A 21,869-nucleotide genomic window follows, 5' to 3' on the forward strand; every position below is an offset into this window, starting at 1 on the left:
GTAATCCATGCGTTTGGTTTTCGAAGACACGTTGATCTCCATGTTATTTACTGTAGTTTCTCTCTTCAAATATGCCTCACTGTATCGCGAAATATTGCCACAATTCTGATCGGAACAATCCACGGAATGCTCGGTTCCATCTGTTGCCAAAAGGTAAGCATAAGAAGTACATTCGGAGGCAGTGGCTAGCGAAATGTGGCCGGCCCGAACCGAGAGATTTACAGGCTCATGTATGCAGCGAACATTTCACATTTCCGGACGACTACTCTGAGAGTATGATGAAACATAACATGGGATTTAAAGAACAACCATTACTCAATTGAGATGCAGTACCATCGGTCTTTCTGGTGTCATCACCGACCAGGACACCAGTTCGGCCAGTAGAGAAATCGCCCTCTGCAAGTGTGAAGCGACGGAGGAGCAGAAGTAGTGCTCGGAGTAAGAATAAGGTATGTTATAGCGCATTTCCATTGCAGCGGCTAGCCCCGTTTTAGCGTCCTTTAGCGTCCAGGCCAGGCCAGTTTTTGGTGGCCTTTCCATATAGCGTAGTACCGGCTAGTGTGTATTTCCCCCCAGTTTTTTCCGGCCCCAGAAAATCGTGATTCTATGGCCAGGGACAACGAAGCTGAGTATGCTAAACTAGAGAGGGAATCGCTAGCAAGGGTGGTACTACATGCATACATAGTATCTTATATCATCTTCCTATTATACACACATGCATTTCCAAACATCTGGACTACCTATGTTGCAAATGTATTATCTCTTCAATTTACACACGGCATCTATTGCACGTCTGTCCGTCCTGGGAGAGGGATCCCTCCTCTGCTGCTCTCCCTGAGGTTTCTCCCATGTTCCCTTTAAACTGTGGGTTTTCTTCGGAAGTTTTTCCTTGTACGATGTGAGGGTCTAAGGACAGAGGGTCTAAGGACAGAGGGGGTCGTATTGTCATACTGATAAAACATCAAAACTTCTTCCTCTGCTGACGAGTCCGAACTCAAATATTCAGCCATGTTTCCGTGTGTAGACAAAGTGAACGCATGGATGACGTCACGACCATCACGTGACTACTGAAAATGGCAAACATGGCGGCGGCCAGACGGAATATACAGGTCTTGATAAAAAAGAGCTATAAAATCATTATTTACCGGGGAATATCGCTGATTTCTTCAGGGTATGGTTTAAACATAACGTTTCACTAAATACTGAAGTTTTGATTAATTATCTAATGAGTGGACCATTCCTTTAACATCCCGATAGCAATGAATACATGAAATAGTTTGACAATAAATACATTAAAAAATATCATCTGTGGAAGCCGTGGCGCTGTAAAAAGCACGACCAATCATCTGAGCCGGCTAAAGTAACTGGATGGCCTACCTGCCTGTCAGCCTTCCATCGGGGCACAAACTCATCTCGTGCCCTCATTGGTCATGTGCGCGTTCGTGTGTGTTGGAGGAGGGGCTCTGTGAGGAAGGGGCAGATATTTTCCGGTTGTGTATTTTCAAACTCCAGCGCACTCGAGCTGGTTTCTACATTCTTACCTACCCCACCTTTAATATAAGAACAAATCTTTTTTCATTGAAATCACAATTTAACTACAATACAATCTCTCACTGTAAAAACGTGCACACTGACTCAAAATGACTGCTCGGTGCTCAATAAGGAGACGAAGAGTATGAAAAACTTTAATATTAAGTTTTATTTGCAGCCTCCGAGCTTATTAAGCCTTTAGAGACATTAGTTTCACATTACACCAAATAGTCTCTACTGTCATATTTAATAACCTTATGCTAATTCATTCCAGACGGAGGAGAAATGCATGACTTCTGTAATGGCCGCCGCGTCATAGCCATTAGCATAATATCTGACGTTTCCCTGTTCTTCACGGACAATTAGCAGAAAGGATTGTGGCTGGTCTCGTGGATTTGGAGCTCCGTAATGAAGCCGAGCTCCCTGACAAAAAGCCAGAAATAGCTGCCATTATTTCCACACATTGTTCTGAGTTGATATGCTAATCGTATGCAAACGACACCCATTCCTTTAATTACCACACCTCACGCACCTTACATCGAAACAGGCACACTTTCCTGGGGTCAGGATGGAGCTCTGTGAAAAGAAAAAGTGTAAATACAGAACGTTGTTCAGGGTTTATCAGGGAGTGTAATCTGATTACAAAAGTAAACAATGACAAAAATGTATTATAAGAGGTGGGAAGTAGTGGAGTACAAATACTTCATTACTGTACTTAAGTACATTGTTCTGGTATCAGTACTTTACTCCACTACTTATTTTTCTGACGACTTTTTACTTTGACTTCTTACATTTTGAACACAAATACCTGTACTTTCTACTTCTTACATGTTGAACCCAAATACCTGTACTTTCTACTTCTTACATGTTGAACCCAAATACCTGTACTTTCTACTTCTTACATGTTGAACCCAAATACCTGTACTTTCTACTTCTTACATGTTGAACCCAAATACCTGTACTTTGTACTTCTTACATGTTGAACTCAAATACCTGTACTTTCTACTTCTTACATGTTGAACTCAAATACCTGTACTTTCTACTTCTTACATGTTGAACCCAAATACCTGTACTTTCTACTTCTTACATGTTGAACCCAAATACCTGTACTTTCTACTTCTTACATGTTGAACCCAAATACCTGTACTTTCTACTTCTTACATGTTGAACCCAAATACCTGTACTTTCTACTTCTTACATGTTGAACCCAAATACCTGTACTTTCTACTTCTTACATGTTGAACCCAAATACCTGTACTTTGTACTTCTTACATGTTGAACTCAAATACCTGTACTTTCTACTTCTTACATGTTGAACTCAAATACCTGTACTTTCTACTTCCTACATGTTGAACCCAAATACCTGTACTTTCTACTTCTTACATGTTGAACCCAAATACCTGTACTTTCTACTTCTTACATGTTGAACCCAAATACCTGTACTTTGTACTTCTTACATGTTGAACTCAAATACCTGTACTTTCTACTTCTTACATGTTGAACTCAAATACCTGTACTTTCTACTTCTTACATGTTGAACCCAAATACCTGTACTTTCTACTTCTTACATGTTGAACCCAAATACCTGTACTTTCTACTTCTTACATGTTGAACTCAAATACCTGTACTTTCTACTTCTTACATGTTGAACCCAAATACCTGTACTTTCTACTTCTTACATGTTGAACACAAATACCTGTACTTTCTACTTCTTACATGTTGAACCCAAATACCTGTACTTTCTACTTCTTACATGTTGAACACAAATACCTGTACTTTCTACTTCTTACATGTTGAACTCAAATATCTGTACTTTCTACTTCTTACATGTTGAACCCAAATACCTGTACTTTCTACTTCTTACATGTTGAACCCAAATACCTGTACTTTCTACTTCTTACATGTTGAACCCAAATACCTGTACTTTCTACTTCTTACATGTTGAACACAAATACCTGTACTTTCTACTTCTTACATGTTGAACCCAAATACCTGTACTTTTTACTTCTCACATGTTGAACTCAAATACCTGTACTTTCTACTTCTCACATGTTGAACACAAATACCTGTACTTTCTACTTCTTACATGTTGAACTCAAATACCTGTACTTTCTACTTCTTACATGTTGAACACAAATACCTGTACTTTTTACTTCTCACATGTTGAACCAAAATACCTGTACTTTCTACTTCTTACATGTTGAACACAAATACCTGTACTTTCTACTTCTTACATGTTGAACACAAATACCTGTACTTTCTACTTCTTACATGTTGAACACAAATACCTGTACTTTCTACTTCTTACATGTTGAACCCAAATACCTGTACTTTCTACTTCTTCCATGTTGAACTCAAATACCTGTACTTTCTACTTCTTACATGTTGAACCCAAATACCTGTACTTTCTACTTCTTACATGTTGAACCCAAATACCTGTACTTTCTACTTCTTACATGTTGAACTCAAATACCTGTACTTTCTACTTCTTACATGTTGAACTCAAATACCTGTACTTTCTACTTCTTACATGTTGAACTCAAATACTTGTACTTTCTACTTCTTACATGTTGAACTCAAATACCTGTACTTTCTACTTCTTACATGTTGAACACAAATACCTGTACTTTCTACTTCTCACATGTTGAACTCAAATACCTGTACTTTCTACTTCTTACATGTTGAACCCAAATACCTGTACTTTCTACTTCTTACATGTTGAACCCAAATACCTGTACTTTCTACTTCTTACATGTTGAACCCAAATACCTGTACTTTGTACTTCTTACATGTTGAACTCAAATACCTGTACTTTCTACTTCTTACATGTTGAACTCAAATACCTGTACTTTCTACTTCCTACATGTTGAACCCAAATACCTGTACTTTCTACTTCTTACATGTTGAACCCAAATACCTGTACTTTCTACTTCTTACATGTTGAACCCAAATACCTGTACTTTGTACTTCTTACATGTTGAACTCAAATACCTGTACTTTCTACTTCTTACATGTTGAACTCAAATACCTGTACTTTCTACTTCTTACATGTTGAACCCAAATACCTGTACTTTCTACTTCTTACATGTTGAACCCAAATACCTGTACTTTCTACTTCTTACATGTTGAACTCAAATACCTGTACTTTCTACTTCTTACATGTTGAACCCAAATACCTGTACTTTCTACTTCTTACATGTTGAACACAAATACCTGTACTTTCTACTTCTTACATGTTGAACCCAAATACCTGTACTTTCTACTTCTTACATGTTGAACACAAATACCTGTACTTTCTACTTCTTACATGTTGAACTCAAATATCTGTACTTTCTACTTCTTACATGTTGAACCCAAATACCTGTACTTTCTACTTCTTACATGTTGAACCCAAATACCTGTACTTTCTACTTCTTACATGTTGAACCCAAATACCTGTACTTTCTACTTCTTACATGTTGAACACAAATACCTGTACTTTCTACTTCTTACATGTTGAACCCAAATACCTGTACTTTTACTTCTCACATGTTGAACTCAAATACCTGTACTTTCTACTTCTCACATGTTGAACACAAATACCTGTACTTTCTACTTCTTACATGTTGAACTCAAATACCTGTACTTTCTACTTCTTACATGTTGAACACAAATACCTGTACTTTTTACTTCTCACATGTTGAACCAAAATACCTGTACTTTCTACTTCTTACATGTTGAACCCAAATACCTGTACTTTCTACTTCTTCCATGTTGAACTCAAATACCTGTACTTTCTACTTCTTACATGTTGAACCCAAATACCTGTACTTTCTACTTCTTACATGTTGAACCCAAATACCTGTACTTTCTACTTCTTACATGTTGAACTCAAATACCTGTACTTTCTACTTCTTACATGTTGAACTCAAATACCTGTACTTTCTACTTCTTACATGTTGAACTCAAATACTTGTACTTTCTACTTCTTACATGTTGAACTCAAATACCTGTACTTTCTACTTCTTACATGTTGAACACAAATACCTGTACTTTCTACTTCTCACATGTTGAACTCAAATACCTGTACTTTCTACTTCTTACATGTTGAACCCAAATACCTGTACTTTCTACTTCTTACATGTTGAACTCAAATACCTGTACTTTCTACTTCTTACATGTTGAACCCAAATACCTGTACTTTCTACTTCTCACATGTTGAACTCAAATACCTGTACTTTCTACTTCTTACATGTTGAACTCAAATACCTGTACTTTCTACTTCTTACATGTTGAACTCAAATACCTGTACTTTCTACTTCTCTCATTTCCCAAACAGCTGGTTCCTTTAGTCTGAATGTGTGTTTGGTGCGTGGTCATTATTCTTTAGAGTCACTGCGTGCCTATTGGTTGGAACACGATCCGTGTATCCATCACTTCCTGGTCTTCTCTAAAGAAGAGGGACCAATGGAAACGTTGTCAAGTTGCCGTTGTTCAGCATGGAAACATTCATTAGCTAACAATGACATTATTGTTCTATTGATATAAAGGGAGGTCAGGTACTCTTTAAAACAGCTGCTAGCTATGGGTACTTTTTACTGAAGTAGACTTCAAAGCCCTCTTTACTTTAACTCGAGTAAAGAAGTTTAGTCAGTACTTCTACTTCTACCAGAGTATTTTTAAACACGAGTATCTGTACTTCTACTTGAGGAAAGGATGTGTGTACTTTTGCCATCTCTGATTATAACCAATGTTATGTTTTCCTCCTCCTCCTCCTCCTCCTCCTCCTCCTCCTCCTCCTCCTCCTCCTCCTCCTCCTCCTCCTCCTCCTCCTCCTCCTCCCCAGAGTTGACGTTCTGGTTATATGTGAAGGAGCACCTGAACCGCCACGAGCTGCAGCGGTTCCTCTCTCTGCGTCAGATCAGCTGTGAGCTGGGCCGCGGCCGGGCCTGGCTGCGCTGCGCTCTGAACGAACACTCACTGGAGAGATACCTGCACACACTGCTGTCTGAGCGGCCGCGCTTGGGGTCAGTGTGTGTGTGTGTGTGTGTGTGTGTGTGTGTGTGTGTGTGTTTGAAAAAAATGAGTGAATGCTTGCTTTTGTTAGCGTAGCAAGCCACCTACTTGTGTCTGGGGCTTCATCGACACCCGACATTAGTTATGAAAATAGATTTAGAGGTGTGTGTGGGGGTGTGGGTGTGTGTGTGGGTGTGGGGGTGTGTGTGTGTGTGTGTGGTAATGGACATTGCAATTTCATATTACTCAAAGAAACATCGAATTATGAAACGCTAATATGTGACTAAATGTTTCTTTATAAGTGATATTGCCACTCGAAAGTCTATTACATTTCTAGGTAACAGTGTTTCCCTCTTTTTCTAGTTTTTAAAAGATGTGTCTCCACCTCCTCTCTATTTTCTAGAATTTATTATGAAGACTGGGCTTTTATTCTGGATGAAGAGAGAGCCAGCATGCTGCCCACCATGGCTGCAGGTGAGACTGGGTTTGAATGCTAAATAGCAGCAACTGAGTAATGTAACATGTTGTATTTTGCACTTTAACACGCATTCATCTCATGCTATGCTGTTTATTGCTCTTGTAAAGCACTTTGTCTCGTTGCTGCAAAGCTCTATATAAATATATTGAACTTACTTACTAATGTCTTACAACCAGTGGCGTTTCTATATGTACAAAAGTGGTGGGGCACAAAAAGCTTAGATGTCTATAAGCTTCTGCAGTGAGGTTCATGGCTGCTGAGGCACCGACTCTTCAGATTTACAAATATTATATTTTGACCTAAATCAAAATATAATATTATTTTCAAAAGCTTTTTTTGTCTGATGCTTCAATTAATTTTAAACAGACAGTTCAACAGAAGGATACCCAAAAAATGTAATTGTATCATTTAAATATTGAATTGTTCTCTCTTAGTAAGATCCCATTTCAATAAAATTGCAGTCTTACCTTGACTTGAAGATTAAGTCCATTTGCCTATCCCTCTGGACAAAAATCTCTATTACTTTTTTGTAAAAGTCCTCCTTATGTTCTTGCAGTTTCAAAAGTCTATCATAAATCTAATCTAATCAATAGATCTATGATTCGAAAATTATAAAAGTAGGGTAGACATGTGGATATTATCCGGCTGAACAAAACATACATTTATCTAACAGCTACGTTTCCCACAGATCTTATTTTGAGCTATTTTCTAAAATCCTATGGAGAAATCTCGTTGCTTTTTTGTGGAGGGAAGCCATGCGCAGCTTACTTCCTGGTTTTAGGACGCGTCACTGCAGCTCTCTCGTCTCCTCTTCACACACCACACTTTTCGCGGCACACGTACTTACAGCCAATCAGCTCTGAATTATGTGAGATGACGTATGGTGGGGATGGCAGCACTATGCCCCAATTTTTTGCCACACACATTAAATAGGAAAATACTCTGAGCATGCGCAGTGTAGTTTTTACAGTCACCGTTCACTTAGACAGTCAGAGGGAGGGGCAGGATCGGGTTTTGTCCCACGTGGCTCTAAACAGCTCAATAGGCACACACTGTAGACACTAATTAGAAGAACACAGACTAAAACAGCAATGAGACGAATCAGATGATTAAACATGATCTTAACATATATTTAATATATTTTTTTATTTATTTTTTGCATTTTGTTGTCATCATTATTTTTAATACTTTCTGCTGACACTAGGTGGGGCTAATGACCAGTCGCCACTGCTTACAACACACACATCTTAAACGGCCAACACACAGAGGAAATAACCTTTTGATTGAAGGCCTTCCTCTGGAGCAGGCTTTATGTGTTTGCCCGATTACTTAAGGATCAAAGAAAAGCAAAGTCATATCCTCATCACGACAAAAATAATATATCTTGTGCTGAGCACGACAGCCTCACTTTCATTTCAAACATGCATCACATCAACTGCTGTCAAAGCATTACATAAGCTGACTTTGCACTTTTCTTGTTTATCATGACTGGACTTGGTTCTCTCCGAGTTCTTCCTGAACTATTGATGAGCTCATCTCACTGCCTGTTAAATATTAAGAGTATAAACCTCTGATCTGCTGCCAGAGCTTCTCCTCCCGGTCCGAGAGTTCATCCTCGACCAGAGAGGAAGAGCTGACTAAGCACTTTTTCAGAAGTTGAAGAAAGCTGTACGTATTAAAGGGGACCGATCATGCAAAATGCACTTTTTGATGTCTTTTATACATAAATGCTCACAGGCGAGGGGACCGGAAGTGTTAAAATGCTGACTCACTTCCGGGTTTTAGGACGCGTCACTGCACCACTCTATAGGTGCCCTTTAAATGAGATCCCCCCCCTCTCTCTTCCTGCAGGTCTGAACTCCATCCTGTTCGCCATCAACATCGACAACACGGACCTGAACGGGGGGGTGGTGCGGGGGGGCGGCTCCTCGGTGTCCGACCTCCTGAAGGAGTCGACGCAGGGCATCGGCAGCCTGTGGAAGGAGTCGACTCAGGGGGTGAGCTCTCTGCTGAGAGAGATCAGCACCCCCCGGGCGGAGGGGGACCCGCTGCCCGTCCTGCCCCGCAGCAGCTCTGCAGGTAGGAACACACACATTTAGTATAGAGCTGTTTGTAGCTGCAACACGAGGGACAGCATGAATAGGACATCTTACACAAGCTGCAAAAACATCTTTCATTCCTTCAAAACTTTGCAGAAATAACAACTACTTTGGAACAATTTCACTTTCTTGTGAGATGTTATCCAACTTTTCAATACAGTGAATAATATCTTGGTTATCTGGATCTTAAATCTCACACACCAGCTGCAAAAAGTCAAGCATTTACTGTTTTTCTTTTTCATTTGAAACGTGTTTCTGTTCGGAAACAAGATAAGCATATACAATAATAAATGTTTTTTAATAATAATAATAAAAGAGGAATAATGATCATAATTATATTTGTATTTAATGTAATATTATACATTTAATAATATTAAACTTTATTCCGGAGTGTGTGGGAAAAAAAAATCAAGTTACAGTTCTTTATGTTATTAACATTTTAAATAACAGTTCATCCTCCTTTGTTTACTTCCGTACAAATACAAAACTTTGTATACTTTTTGATGTATTGTATTCATCAACATGTGTCCCCGGTGTGTCGGGGAACTCACGCAGCGTCAGAAAATAAAACCCTCTCTTTTCCCCCGTACCCACATCTCTAAAAACGGGGAACAACGGAGCTGATCCAGATTTGCGTCCGATATGACGTAATATCTGAAATGTGGACCCACGGCCCAATCAGAAACGTTGCTATCAGAAACAATGCCGACTGTTTTGGACGTAATATGGTCGGTGTTTACATTAGCATCGCTAACACTCAGAGCTAACCTGTACTGGAGAGCATGTGTGTGAAGAAGCAGGAAGTAGAAAGGAACTCACCTTGTGGTGTAACCGGCAAGAGAGAAAGCCTTTGAGCTCCAGACTGTTTCAGATCCTTGATAATCCATGATATGGCGTTTCATCACGGCAGCATTTAGTTTAGACGGTAGCTGCCGGGTCCCGCATGAGCTCAGACCCCTCCCCTTTTATTTTTATTTTTACTTTATACCCCAAATCAGCACTTTAGAAACAGGAAGTGAAACAGAGGGATATGAGGCATGGCTAGAAAACACTTCATAGACATGTTTTTTATATATTTTGATATATCTGAAACCTATGCTGTTGCCTAAAAATAGCATGATAGGTGCCCTTTAAAGCTTGTAAACAGTAAAGGCAAAAGATACAGTTATGAAACCTTAAAATGACCCCAAAAAATAGGCCCCTTTAAATGAACTTAAACTGCTGATGTCACCGGTACTACACCTGTGCTGTGTCAACATTTTGAGGCCGCCGCTTTAGATCTGAAGTTATTGAAGTCAGTAATTGAGTTTTCTTGTTCACTTCTTTTTCATCTTCTCTCACCCCAGACTCTGGGCTGAGGAAGGAGCGGCGGAGGAAAAAGAAAATCACCAACATCATTTCCTTTGATGACGATCTGGACGGAGGAGCTGAGGATGAGGAGGAGGGAGAGGAAGAGCTCCAGAAAGTGATGAGGAAGAGTTTCACCGCTCCGGCTCAGAGCAGCGTGGAGGAGGGCGTGGATCCTTTAGAGCCCGAATTCTCCGAGTCCCCGGCCCAGAACGGCCTCTCTGAGCCGGGCATCGTGAGCTGGGTGGGGTCCCCTCATCCCTGCCGCACTCCCCCCCTCACTGCCTCCCCTCCTCTGCCCGACAGGAAGAGTATAGACAACGAGGAGGAGGAGGAGGAGGAGGAGGAAGAAGAGGAGATGTACAGACGCAGAGCACAGTCACAGGAGGAGGAGAGGAGGAGCTCTGATCAGTGAGTCACACATCAAGTTAATGTGGGCTCATGGCACGAGACCCGTGGAGGTTTTTCATCAAGTGAAATTATATAATAGTAATAATTTTAAAGTGTTTATGTTTTTGTTCAACCCTTATTATTTGTTGTCTCCAATTATGGGCTGTAAGACGTGATTATAGGGAAACACAAATCTGTTTACATGCAGAAGCACATAATCAACTACTGATTGGTCGAAGACGGACCCTTAATTAAGCCTTTACTTTCCACTTAAAATGTGCAAGTAGCAACGTTTCTGTAGTTCAATAAACATATTCTCAAAAAGGACTACATTTCAGCGAAGAGCCAAACAATCGTATGGAGCTTTTTGTATTTGACATTTGTTTGTAACACAAGAAAGAAGACCAGGTTTTTCTGTGACGCATACGTGGAGAGAGACATGAGTTGAAAGAGACAGGTGCATGCTGGGAAGTTGTGTATTGTAGTACCCTGGAATAGACGATGAACTGAGTTTTTTCGGGAGGCGTGTGGCGCAGTGGGTTGTGCGTCGGTGTTGGGGTCAGGGAGTCACAGGTTCAAACCCCACTGCAGTCAGCATGTCATTGTGTCCCTGGGACACTTCAGCCCAAATTGCTCCTGTGGGGACTGTCCACAGTATTCAGTATGGAAGTCACTTTTGATAAAAGCGTCTAACATGGAATGTAATGTTTTAATCCAACATTGTTACTGAAATTAAGTTTTTTGTGTATGTAAATCCACCCGGGCTGACTGAGGTGTAATGTTTAATGTTTCAGGCTGGTGGTGGGCAGTCTGTCCAGCGTCTCCACATGGAGCCCCGTGCAGGTGAAGAAGACGCAGCCAATCAGCGCCGACATCCTCATCCCTCTGAACCCTGCACACTCTCAGACAGGTACTGAGCACTTAGAGCACCGAAGCTGCACAAACAGGAAGTCATTCTCCAACTTCTCTGTAATTCCTCGGGCTCTTTGGACTTATGTCCCCCCTTTCAGCAGCTGTAACTCCGTCATTTATTACATCTTATCTGCAGTACTGACTATACCTCACAAGGACGTGTGCAATAATAATTCAACTGTGCAAAACAGCCAGTAATACTGTATTAATACTGTACAATGTAAGTAATATTGTTATTTAAACTGTACATATTGTCGAATCTGATTTTTTCGTACATATTTAAATGTTTCCTTCTTTATTTCTATTATTGAAGACATGTTTTACATACTTTAATTCTATTTTCTATTTTTGTTCTCTATTTTAATTATTATTTTAATTATAAAAAAATAGGGAATACTGTTACCTAACCCAATTTCCTCTGTGGCAAACAACAAGGTTTTCTGATGTAATCGTGCACCATCAGGGAAGATGCCCTCTGTTTCGCAAATCAATAACATTTTGCTTTTGCTTTTAGCCTCCACTGCAGTCATTATTCATTACGTACATCGTGTTTCTATAAATATGTTCATAAATAAGAGCTAACCTGTTCTACAATACCTTTAAGACTCTGTAACGTTTGTTAAAGGTCCCGCGTCATGGCCATTTCCACTGATCATAGTTCCATTGTTGAGCTCTACGAGAATAGATTTAATTGGTGCAATTTTCCAAACTCACATTGGTTTCTCACAGCATCTCTCTGTCCTGAACGGCTTGTTGGAGCTCCTGCCCCCCCCCCCCTCCCTGTGAGCCCAGTGGCCGTCTGCGAGACAGCGAGACACAGCGAAACCCAGCCCGAAACACACACACACACCCGCAGCCTGGCTGGGAGTTTGTGTGTGTGCCCAGGCTGAGTTCCGCGGTGTCTCGCTGTCTCTCCGACCCCACACCAGTGAGCCGGCTCACAGTGTCCCGCTCCGAGAAGCAGCGAGCCTCGCAACGTCCCGCTGTGTGTGTGTGTGTGTGTGTGCGGAAGTCCGGCTCCACGGACGTTACGTCACTATACCCAAGAAGTAAACAATGGAGAATGAGAAATGTCCACCGAGGCGTTCTGGGGCAGCAGACAGGTCCTCTCTGTGTTAGAGTTTTACTCGCTACAGGGTGCACTTTGAGGGTTTGTGACTGCAGACCGTTTACGTGCAGACAAGGGGACGGGTGATAACCGGAAAAGCACGACATGGGCCCTTTAAGCAGTTGTTTCAGCTGCCTCAGAGGATCAGATGAAATCTCAGGACTTCCTCTCAGTCTTCACTTTCACTTTGTTTCAGTGAGTCCTGCGGAGGACAGAGCTGCGTTTCCCGCTCAGAGTGACTCAGCAGGACGGGGGGGAAACTGTGAGAGCGACACGCCGCTGCTAACATTCAAGTAAGCTAAGTCAGGATTGATGTGTTGTTCTTTCAGTCTTTATTTAAACAGATTAAAAAATAACAAATGTGATAAACAGAATACCGTATTGTTATAATACAGTATTATCCACATTCATGGTCATATTTGTATATTCAACAAAAAAAAAGTCTTCATATTAATAATAATAAATCCCATGTGTCCGAAAGGGAGCAGGAGGAAATGCTTCCCCTTGCTTGATCAATGATTGTCCTTTAAATCATTATGCAAGTTATTCCTACACACATTTACATTTATACATATACAATCATTTCTCCTCTTCAATCACCTTTCTTCATTCTCATAGTTTTCCAAAAAAGGGTTTCTGTACATCCTTTTAAACTGAAGTATGCTTTGTTTTAAAACCACCCCACAGATTGTTATCCTCGTACTTCTCAGAGTTGTTCTGACCTTGAGTTGTTTAAAATGTAGCTTCCCTCTCAAAGTATCCCCCCCCTCTCCGTCTACGAACAATGCTTTTAATTTCCTAGGAAGTAGATTATGTCTGGCTCTGTACATGATCTGTGCCGTTTTAAATGTAACCAGATCTTCAATATGTGTGACTTCAAAAATAATACATGAGCGAGTTCAAGATATCCAGCATTATTGATAACTCTTATAGCCCTTTTTTGTGATGTGCATAACGGCTGTAGGTTGGGTTTGTACGTGTTCTGTGCATGACTTGCAGTTTAGTGCCAAGTCACAGGACCGAACAGGCAAGACTTGTCCGTTTGCTTTTGTGCCGCAGCCTCAGCTTCCCTCACTAACATGGATGTTAAAATGTGTTTCAGTCTGGAGTCCAGTCCTCCAGCGCAGTCGGCTCCTCTCTGCAGCCCGATGCCGACACCCAGCCTGCCAGAGTCCATGACAGTCGGTCAGTGTTCCTCCTTTCTGCTCCTCTCTCTCCTGCTCTTCTAGTTCGGTCTGTTCTCAAACTGGTTTCGTCAATCGTCATGGTTATTACCACATGTGAGCTCGCACTAAAGCAGCAACTGAGCAGCGTCTCTGAACAGAACTCATAGCAATGATAGCACTTCAATGCAAGGTTAGAACATGGACCAAAAAGACACGATCAGATATTTAACAGCTACGACCTTAAGAATCTATCTTCACTAACGATCTGACAAAGGGCTGGCAGTCATGCGCTGCCTGCAACCCCTATGGAAATGTGAGGGTTTATCTCATGATGCTAGCATACATATTAAGTCACAACAAAGCCTCAAAGTTGAAAACAAAGTCGCTGAGAGGCCGAGCCGGTTTGACACTGTGTGACACGCTACAAAAAATACATATAATAATCAAAGCAATCATTAAACTTGTGGTCAAATACAACGACCCTGTGTCACCCTCTCTTCCACACACACACACACACACACACACACACACACACACACACACACACACACACACACACACACACACACACACACACACACACACACACACACACACACACACACACACACACACACACACACACACACACACACACACACACATATATATAAATACATTATGTGGTTGTCTCAACTTCATTTTCTATTTTCCGTCCTTTTATTTCACTCTATCCCAGACGACCCTCCATTTATTTCTGTTTAATGCATGTTAAATGCTGCAGCCCTGACACTAATGGAAACACACACACACACACACACACACACACACACACACACACACACACACACACACACACACACACACACACACACACACACACACTATTATAATGAGTGCCGCCCATATCCATGTGACCAAAGCCAACCAATCGATAGCGATCAAACAAATTATATTAAAACAAACGCATTACTATACGTTTCATGGCTCCTCCACAGTCTTTAAAACAGTCTTTCAGGATGTCTTGACTTGACTATACCGACTGTTGTGTATCTGTGCAAAGATGTCACTGGAAAAGTGTTTTCACATTTTAAATCTGACATCTTAGACTTCACCCACAAGGCATCCAGAGTAGGTTTGTAACAACATGGTGGGAGCAGCGGCACGCGGGTCAAGGCCAGAACCTGCATGTCTCAAGGAAGGAGAAAGAGGAGATGTTTTTGTTTCACTTTGATGTTGGAAAACCATCTAAATAACGTTTAAAAGTATCTGGAGGGAGCTTTTAAAGACGTTAAAACTAGATAATTAGTGTTGGTCTGCGCTCTGTAGCAACTGTATAATTATGTGTAAGTGAAATGTCCTCGCAGCACTGAGGATAAATGAAATCAACACAAAACGGATTCTTATTCAATGTGACGGCAAACATCAGAGTCGTTAAATCTCCAGCTCCTCATGGGTTTCTATCTGAAGACAATCTGATCTCAGAGTATTCCCACAATGTGTTATGAATCCTGAGGAAGTTAGCACATGTCTCGGTCTGGAAATGTTAGCACCAGCTGTCGTCTGCAGCAAATTCAATCACGTATGGAAATCTTGCTTTTTTGTTGTTGTCCACTTGGTGAAATGGATCTAATCGCTGAGCCGAGAGAATGTTCACTTCTTACCATAATAACAAAAGATCCAGCAGGGGGCACTGTTGCTCCATTTTAAGCACATGTTGAGAGGAAAATGGGTAGAGTGTGCCACAGTCAGATTGATCCATTTACATCACATATACGATGTCAGATGTAGATACAACGAGCTTGATGAGCTTTTAATGTGTAAAAAACCTCACAGCACATGCAGGCTTTTGCCGGATGCTTGGTGTTCTGCGTGTTGCCCTGAAGCTAATCTGTGTGTGTGTGGGTGTGGTCTAGCATTACTATCCTTGTGGGGACCTAAATCTGTTTACACAGTCACGTGGGGGGACTCGCCTCCCTTATGGGGACAAAATGGAGGTCCCCATAATCAATGTAATGTCCCCTGAAGTGATGTATACATGGTGTGTGTGTGTGTGTGTGTGTGTGTGTGTGTGTGTGTGTGTGTGTGTGTGTGTGTGGGAAAGTGACGGAGAGGCAGGGGAGGTGAGAGCAGCAGGAAGTGTTAAATCCTTAAGCCCTCTATAAAATGAGGTCAGAGAGTTGTGGAATCTAAAAGTGCAGAGGTGGAGGCGATGATCTTATACACTTAATCCAGTTGTGTGTGTTAGTCCCTGCCCAATCAAACAGTCTTATATAAAGTAAATCCTTCCCAACAGACATCATTTATTCCTACGCCTACTGTACGCTGAATAGACCAGAATGCAATGCAGACAAAACGGATTTTTGCATTTTCAGTAGAAGCCATGACCCTCTCTCGCTGTTGGTGATACTTTTGCTCTCTTCGCCTACGCACTTAACCCAAAGTACAGTTCCCTTCTGGAGGGTTGGTGCAAAGTTGTTTTGTGCAACGTAGAAAACCACAGAAGAAGAAAAATACGAGGATTGAGGGATAGCGGTCCTTTTTGTTGGTCTTACCTGCAGTTTATTTCATACTTGATTTCACCTTTTGTAAGCCCCTGTCACACTGTTCCGAGATTGACACCCGATGGACACCCGATAAAGGAAATGTTCAAATTCGGCTGTGATCGTAGCAACATCGGGCCATTCGTGAGGGCATCTAAGCCATCGTACGACCGCCGGCGGAGTTTCTCAGGCTCCGGCAGCAACTTCGTGAGCGGCAACTTCGTGAGGCACTCGTGAGGGCATCTTGTCAAATCGTGTTATCATCGGTGCCGTCGGGCATTCGCCCTCACTCTGATCGGGGCGAATGCCCGATGGCACCGATGATAACAAGATGCCCTCACGATGGCCTTACGAAGGGCAAAAGTGACACACGAATTCAACACGAAAATGAACCTTCTCAAGGTCCTTCGGCAATTTTTTGGCATGCCAAAGATTTTGCCACCGCTCACGAAGTTGCTGCCGGAGCCTGAGAAACTCCGCCGGCGGTCATACGAAGGCTTAAGATGCCCTCACGAACGGCCCGATGTTGCTACGATCACAGCCGAATTTGAACATTTGCTTTATCGTGTGTCCATCGGGTTGTTTTATTGCACAACAAAATCATGTAAACATATTATGTAAATAACCCAATTTGTGTTCTGTGAAACTAAAAAGGATATAATATATTATTTTGAAGGCGAGTTGAGGAAGTTGTTGTTGCTATGGAAACAACATTACGGAGAAAACGTAATATTTTCTACATATAAAGACGGAGGAAGTAAAGAACAAAGTCTGAAGATATCAGTACAGTATCATAGTACTGTAACATAATTGTTGTATGTCTTAAATGTAATGTAAATGTTGCCTTCATGTGGTTCGGGGCCATCTTCGTGCGAAATTCACAATTCCATATTCGTGTGTCCATCGGGTGTCAACTTCGGGACAGTGTGACAGGGGCTTAAAAGAGGCTCTGTCATGCTTTTTGGGGTTTCCCTTTCCTGTAGTTTGTTATATGGATTTTTGTGCATGTCAATGGTCTGCAAAGACTAAAATCCCAAAGTTCCCTCCAGAGTGAGTTTCTCTCCCACACACACTATGTAACACATGCACTTGAATCGTCTAGCGCTACAACACATTGTACGTGATAGGCTAAGGGGCGGGACATCTCTAAGTGGTTGACCAATCACAATAAAACCGGCTAACTAACCAATCAGAGCAGACTGGGCTCTGGTTTCAGACAGAGGGTGAAAAGAGGTGCTGCACCATGAGAGAAAAACAGATCTTTTAGAACATTAAAGCATGGAGACACTAATATGAAACCAGAACATGAACATGATGGCTGAGGGGAAATGTTCATTAAGTAAGGAATCAACACGAGCAGCTTGATTGGCTCATGTGGTGACAGAGCTTAATAAGACCTTCTATGAATAGGAACCTTTGCAGTGTATCATTACGGCGTGCGTGTGTTGAGTGCTGAAGAATAGTGAAAACAGCTAATGACAGTGTTTGCCCTCGTCGTGATTAACGCTTTGTGACACACTCAATACGAAGCATGCTGGATTTTATTAAATGTGAGAAACTGAGAGCAGAGAAGTGGTGGAAGACAGGAAGAGGTGTGTACGGCGAGATCTCCCCGGTGTGTGAGGCCGGCGGCTGCTTTGATTGGAGAGTTGGAGTCTATAATTCCCACGGCGCCTCCATTACATGCCGAGCTCTCCGCTAATGCATCTATTACGGGAACGGCTGGGCAAGAGCGTGCAGGTTTCCGGTGGGGGCACACACACACGCACACGCACACACACACACATCATATAAACGCACGATGCAAACTGAAAACCAACATATTTCGACTGCACCTTGGCCAATAAATAAAAAAAGATGGATGGAGTGGGTTGCACTGAAATTGACATATTGCAAATAGTGCTGCGTACCTGGACTCACATTCAGGTTCAGGTCCGGACTTATAAGTCCGGACCTGAACCCATGGCTTGTGTCAAGTTGTGTGAGTAACTAAAGTGAACTTATTGTGAGCTAATTATCAATTGAAAATTAACTCATAATCAACTCAAATTCAAACTCGTCAGGTTTATTGTGCTCCCTTCCAACTTGTGTCTACATTTCTCTACAAAGTACAAATGTAAAAAAAACACTTTTTGCCACTTAGTCTACAAATGACTTATGACAGCAACGACAGTGAACTACTACAAAGTTCAAACATTTATTTCATTTACCAAACTAAAGTAACCAAACGGTCCCTGAGCTGACTGAGCCTAAATCCCTAAAGCGTTGCTGAAAGGTAGAGTGTAGAGTAGACTATACGCATTACACTGTTACACACCTACTATACAGTATACACTGTAGTGGCTGTACAGTCAGAGTGTACTGTACTGTCTGTACACCATGTATTTTCTACAACTCTACATGTGTACATTATACAGTACATACTACATACATAGTGATGTACATACATACTGTTAGAAATTAAAATCAATGTTGATATGGTGTAATTTTGAATTAAATACACTATTTAATTTAAATCAGTTTTATTCTGAAAAAACCGGAAGTTCACACTATTAACTTAATACTTTTATTCTGGAAATTCTTCACTTCCGGTTAGCATTAGCATGTGGCGAAATGCTACATTTTCAAACCGTGAATCGAAGGTGAAATCACATGTGATGTTGTACACTGAGCACACTGGGGTTAGCACTCATTTATTGACGCTGAATAACGTTCATCAGGGAATGTTTAAATAACCACAGATACCAGAATATACGTAAGTGCTAGTTTTTTTGCGAGTCCAAGTACCGGTTCCCGACGTTCCGGTTTTAACCGGACTTGAACCGAAACTTTTTACAAGTCCAGTACCGGTTCGGCGTACCGGTACGCAGCACTAATTGCAAACCTATGTGGGTCCAATGAAAACATGACGTGGCTCTCTATCATGTGGAGACCACACATCGTCATGTCAACTGATGTTTGACCTCTAAAAGTTCTCGGGCCACAATTCCTATCAAGCACAATAAATGTTCTGACTGTTTGGAGAAGGTACGCTCAAGTTACAACATCTTACAGCTTTCAATAACTTTTGGTCTTTAGAGGTTACTGACCAAATGGGAAGCTCTGTGGGAGGAGCTTGTTATATAACGGAGCCTGAAAATGGCCAAAAATACGGAAAAGTCACACTAAATTCAATATAGCCGACTTCCTGTTGGGTTTGGACAATAGTTCCAAGAGACTTTTTTGCAAGTCTATATGTGATACATGTGCCTGTCGAATATCGTGCATGTAAGCTTCTGTACGTAGCGCTAATACAAAGCTAACGCACGCTACGCTAAGCTAATGATTCTTGATTTTTGCACTTCATTGGAAATCGCTTTGGATAAATTAATCCGCCAAATGAAACGTTATTTAAACGGACAGTACTTGAGTAAATATACATAGTTACTTCCCACGATTATTGCACACATGTATTTCCCCTCACACACACTTTGGCTGTGGACCGAAGCCCCTAATGGCTCGCGTTCGTGGCCCTGCTGTGAACGCGTGGTCGGACTTAAGGTCACGTTTATTTCTGGCCTTCTGAAGTGAACAATGGATCCTTGGAGATAATGGACTACCTCTTTGCCTCCGTTGCTCTCCCCCCCCCCCTCCTCCTCTTCCCCCAGTTAGACACTCAGCTCGGGGGCTGCAGGAGACCTACTTGTGTCTGGGGCTTCATCGACACCCTACATTAGATATGAAAATAGATTGTGTGTGTGTGTGTGAGAGATGCAGAGTGCAGGGTAGATTAACTCCTCTCTCGGCTGTTATTTCTGGGAAGTCCTGCTAACAGCCTAGTTAGAGGCTCTGAAACCTTCGTGTGCACCTCTGAGCGTTACTATGGAGATGAATGATTGTGAGCGGCCCAAATCTGTACTTCACATCGGGACGGCGATTATCATCAGCCGACTGCAGACTGCTGCAGATCGACTGACTGCCGCTCTGAGGCTGGCGTTATTAGGGCATCAAGATTTAGAGGAAAAATACCTGTTGAGATTGTTTTGAGTGATATTGAAATTGGGATATGAAGAGGACGGGTGTCAGTTCAGTGTTTCCTCGGTACAAATACACACTTTTTTTCATTTGTTCTGTTGAATAGTGCTTGTTATTAGGCTGGGACTTCCCGACCCATCACAAATCAGATATTTGTACATGTTTTGCCTTAAACTAATATTTCCCGTGCGGTACGTCCACACGGCAGCTTCAGGAGAATCTTCCAACGCTTCCACCGCTTCTCTGCCCGTTGACTTTGAATGGGGATGACGTCACTTTGCCTCGCTTTTCGCCGAACTGCATTGTGGGGGAGCGAAGCGAAGATTTCCAGGATTCCAAAGTTGAGCAATGTTCAACTTTGGAAGCTGAGCTGGAAGCGTCAGCCAAGCAAACACGTTTATGCAAATCTGACAGTAGAAGCGCTAGCCAATCAAACCGCGTGTAAGCAGGGAGAACCACCGCAGTTCATTTCCTCATATTCCAAACGAGAAATTACGGTAGCAAATCACCCCGTTCTTTACGACCAGAACTATTAACGGGATACAAACCGGAGGAACCAGGCATGGAGGGAGGTTGCAGAGACAGGGGGTGGAACTGGTAGGTTTCCGCCTGTTTGGGGAGTTTATATATATATATATATTGCTCGCATAAAATCCCCGGGGTTTTTTGCTTTGTATGTCGGGGGCGGGAGATTCATGTGATTGTTTGTTGGTCGCAAAAAATCCCCAAGCTGTCAGACACGCCCAGCTCCAAGACTTTCAAGATCTTTGAAAAGCTGCTGTGTGGACGGGCCGTTCGCGATTGTGTTATTGCTTCAGTCCTAATTGTTCTTTTGATTGCCTTCTGATTATTTGTACAGGCCTCTCTGGAAACAGGGTTTTTTCGTCCTTTATTCTAAAAGAATTACAAATTCTCACCCAAACAAACACTGTTTTAATAATACACAATTAAGGCATAAAACACACAGGTGTTGTTGTAGTGAGATGAGATTGATCCAACTGTGCGATGTGGCTTCTTTACGATGAAAACACATTTTCTGGTGACATTAATCTTTAAGAGTTTATTATACAGTATTATACTTTATTGCCTTATTGAGAAAATGCAATGTTTTGTTTCACGTGAATTATTCATTCTTAATTATTTTATTTTCACTGAGTGAGTAAGGGTTTGAAAACCCTACCGTCAATATTTAAAAGTTACATCCAATTATACGTATAATTTGTTATTGAAATGATTATACACAACAAATAAGTCCATCTTCTCCCGGCTATCCGTGGCAGTTCCAGCAACAAAAAACACATGTCATCA

At 41.6% G+C, this 21,869-nt stretch overlaps 1 protein-coding gene across 1 annotated transcript in view; it reads left to right on the forward strand.

Moving 5' to 3' along the window:
* The window catches only part of snx29 (sorting nexin 29), a 205,000-nt gene that overhangs the window by 8,471 nt on the left and 174,660 nt on the right, over positions 1 to 21,869 (forward strand). The window contains exons 5-11 of the mRNA XM_034078507.2: positions 6,356 to 6,536; positions 6,929 to 6,999; positions 8,855 to 9,082; positions 10,449 to 10,860; positions 11,634 to 11,749; positions 13,056 to 13,152; positions 13,962 to 14,044. Of these exons, the coding sequence (XP_033934398.1) occupies positions 6,356 to 6,536; positions 6,929 to 6,999; positions 8,855 to 9,082; positions 10,449 to 10,860; positions 11,634 to 11,749; positions 13,056 to 13,152; positions 13,962 to 14,044 (1,188 nt within the window). The remainder of the gene's footprint in view (positions 1 to 6,355; positions 6,537 to 6,928; positions 7,000 to 8,854; positions 9,083 to 10,448; positions 10,861 to 11,633; positions 11,750 to 13,055; positions 13,153 to 13,961; positions 14,045 to 21,869) is intronic.

Source organism: Pseudochaenichthys georgianus, unplaced genomic scaffold (assembly GCF_902827115.2).
Source record: "Pseudochaenichthys georgianus unplaced genomic scaffold, fPseGeo1.2 scaffold_439_arrow_ctg1, whole genome shotgun sequence".
Lineage (NCBI taxonomy): Eukaryota > Metazoa > Chordata > Actinopteri > Perciformes > Channichthyidae > Pseudochaenichthys > Pseudochaenichthys georgianus.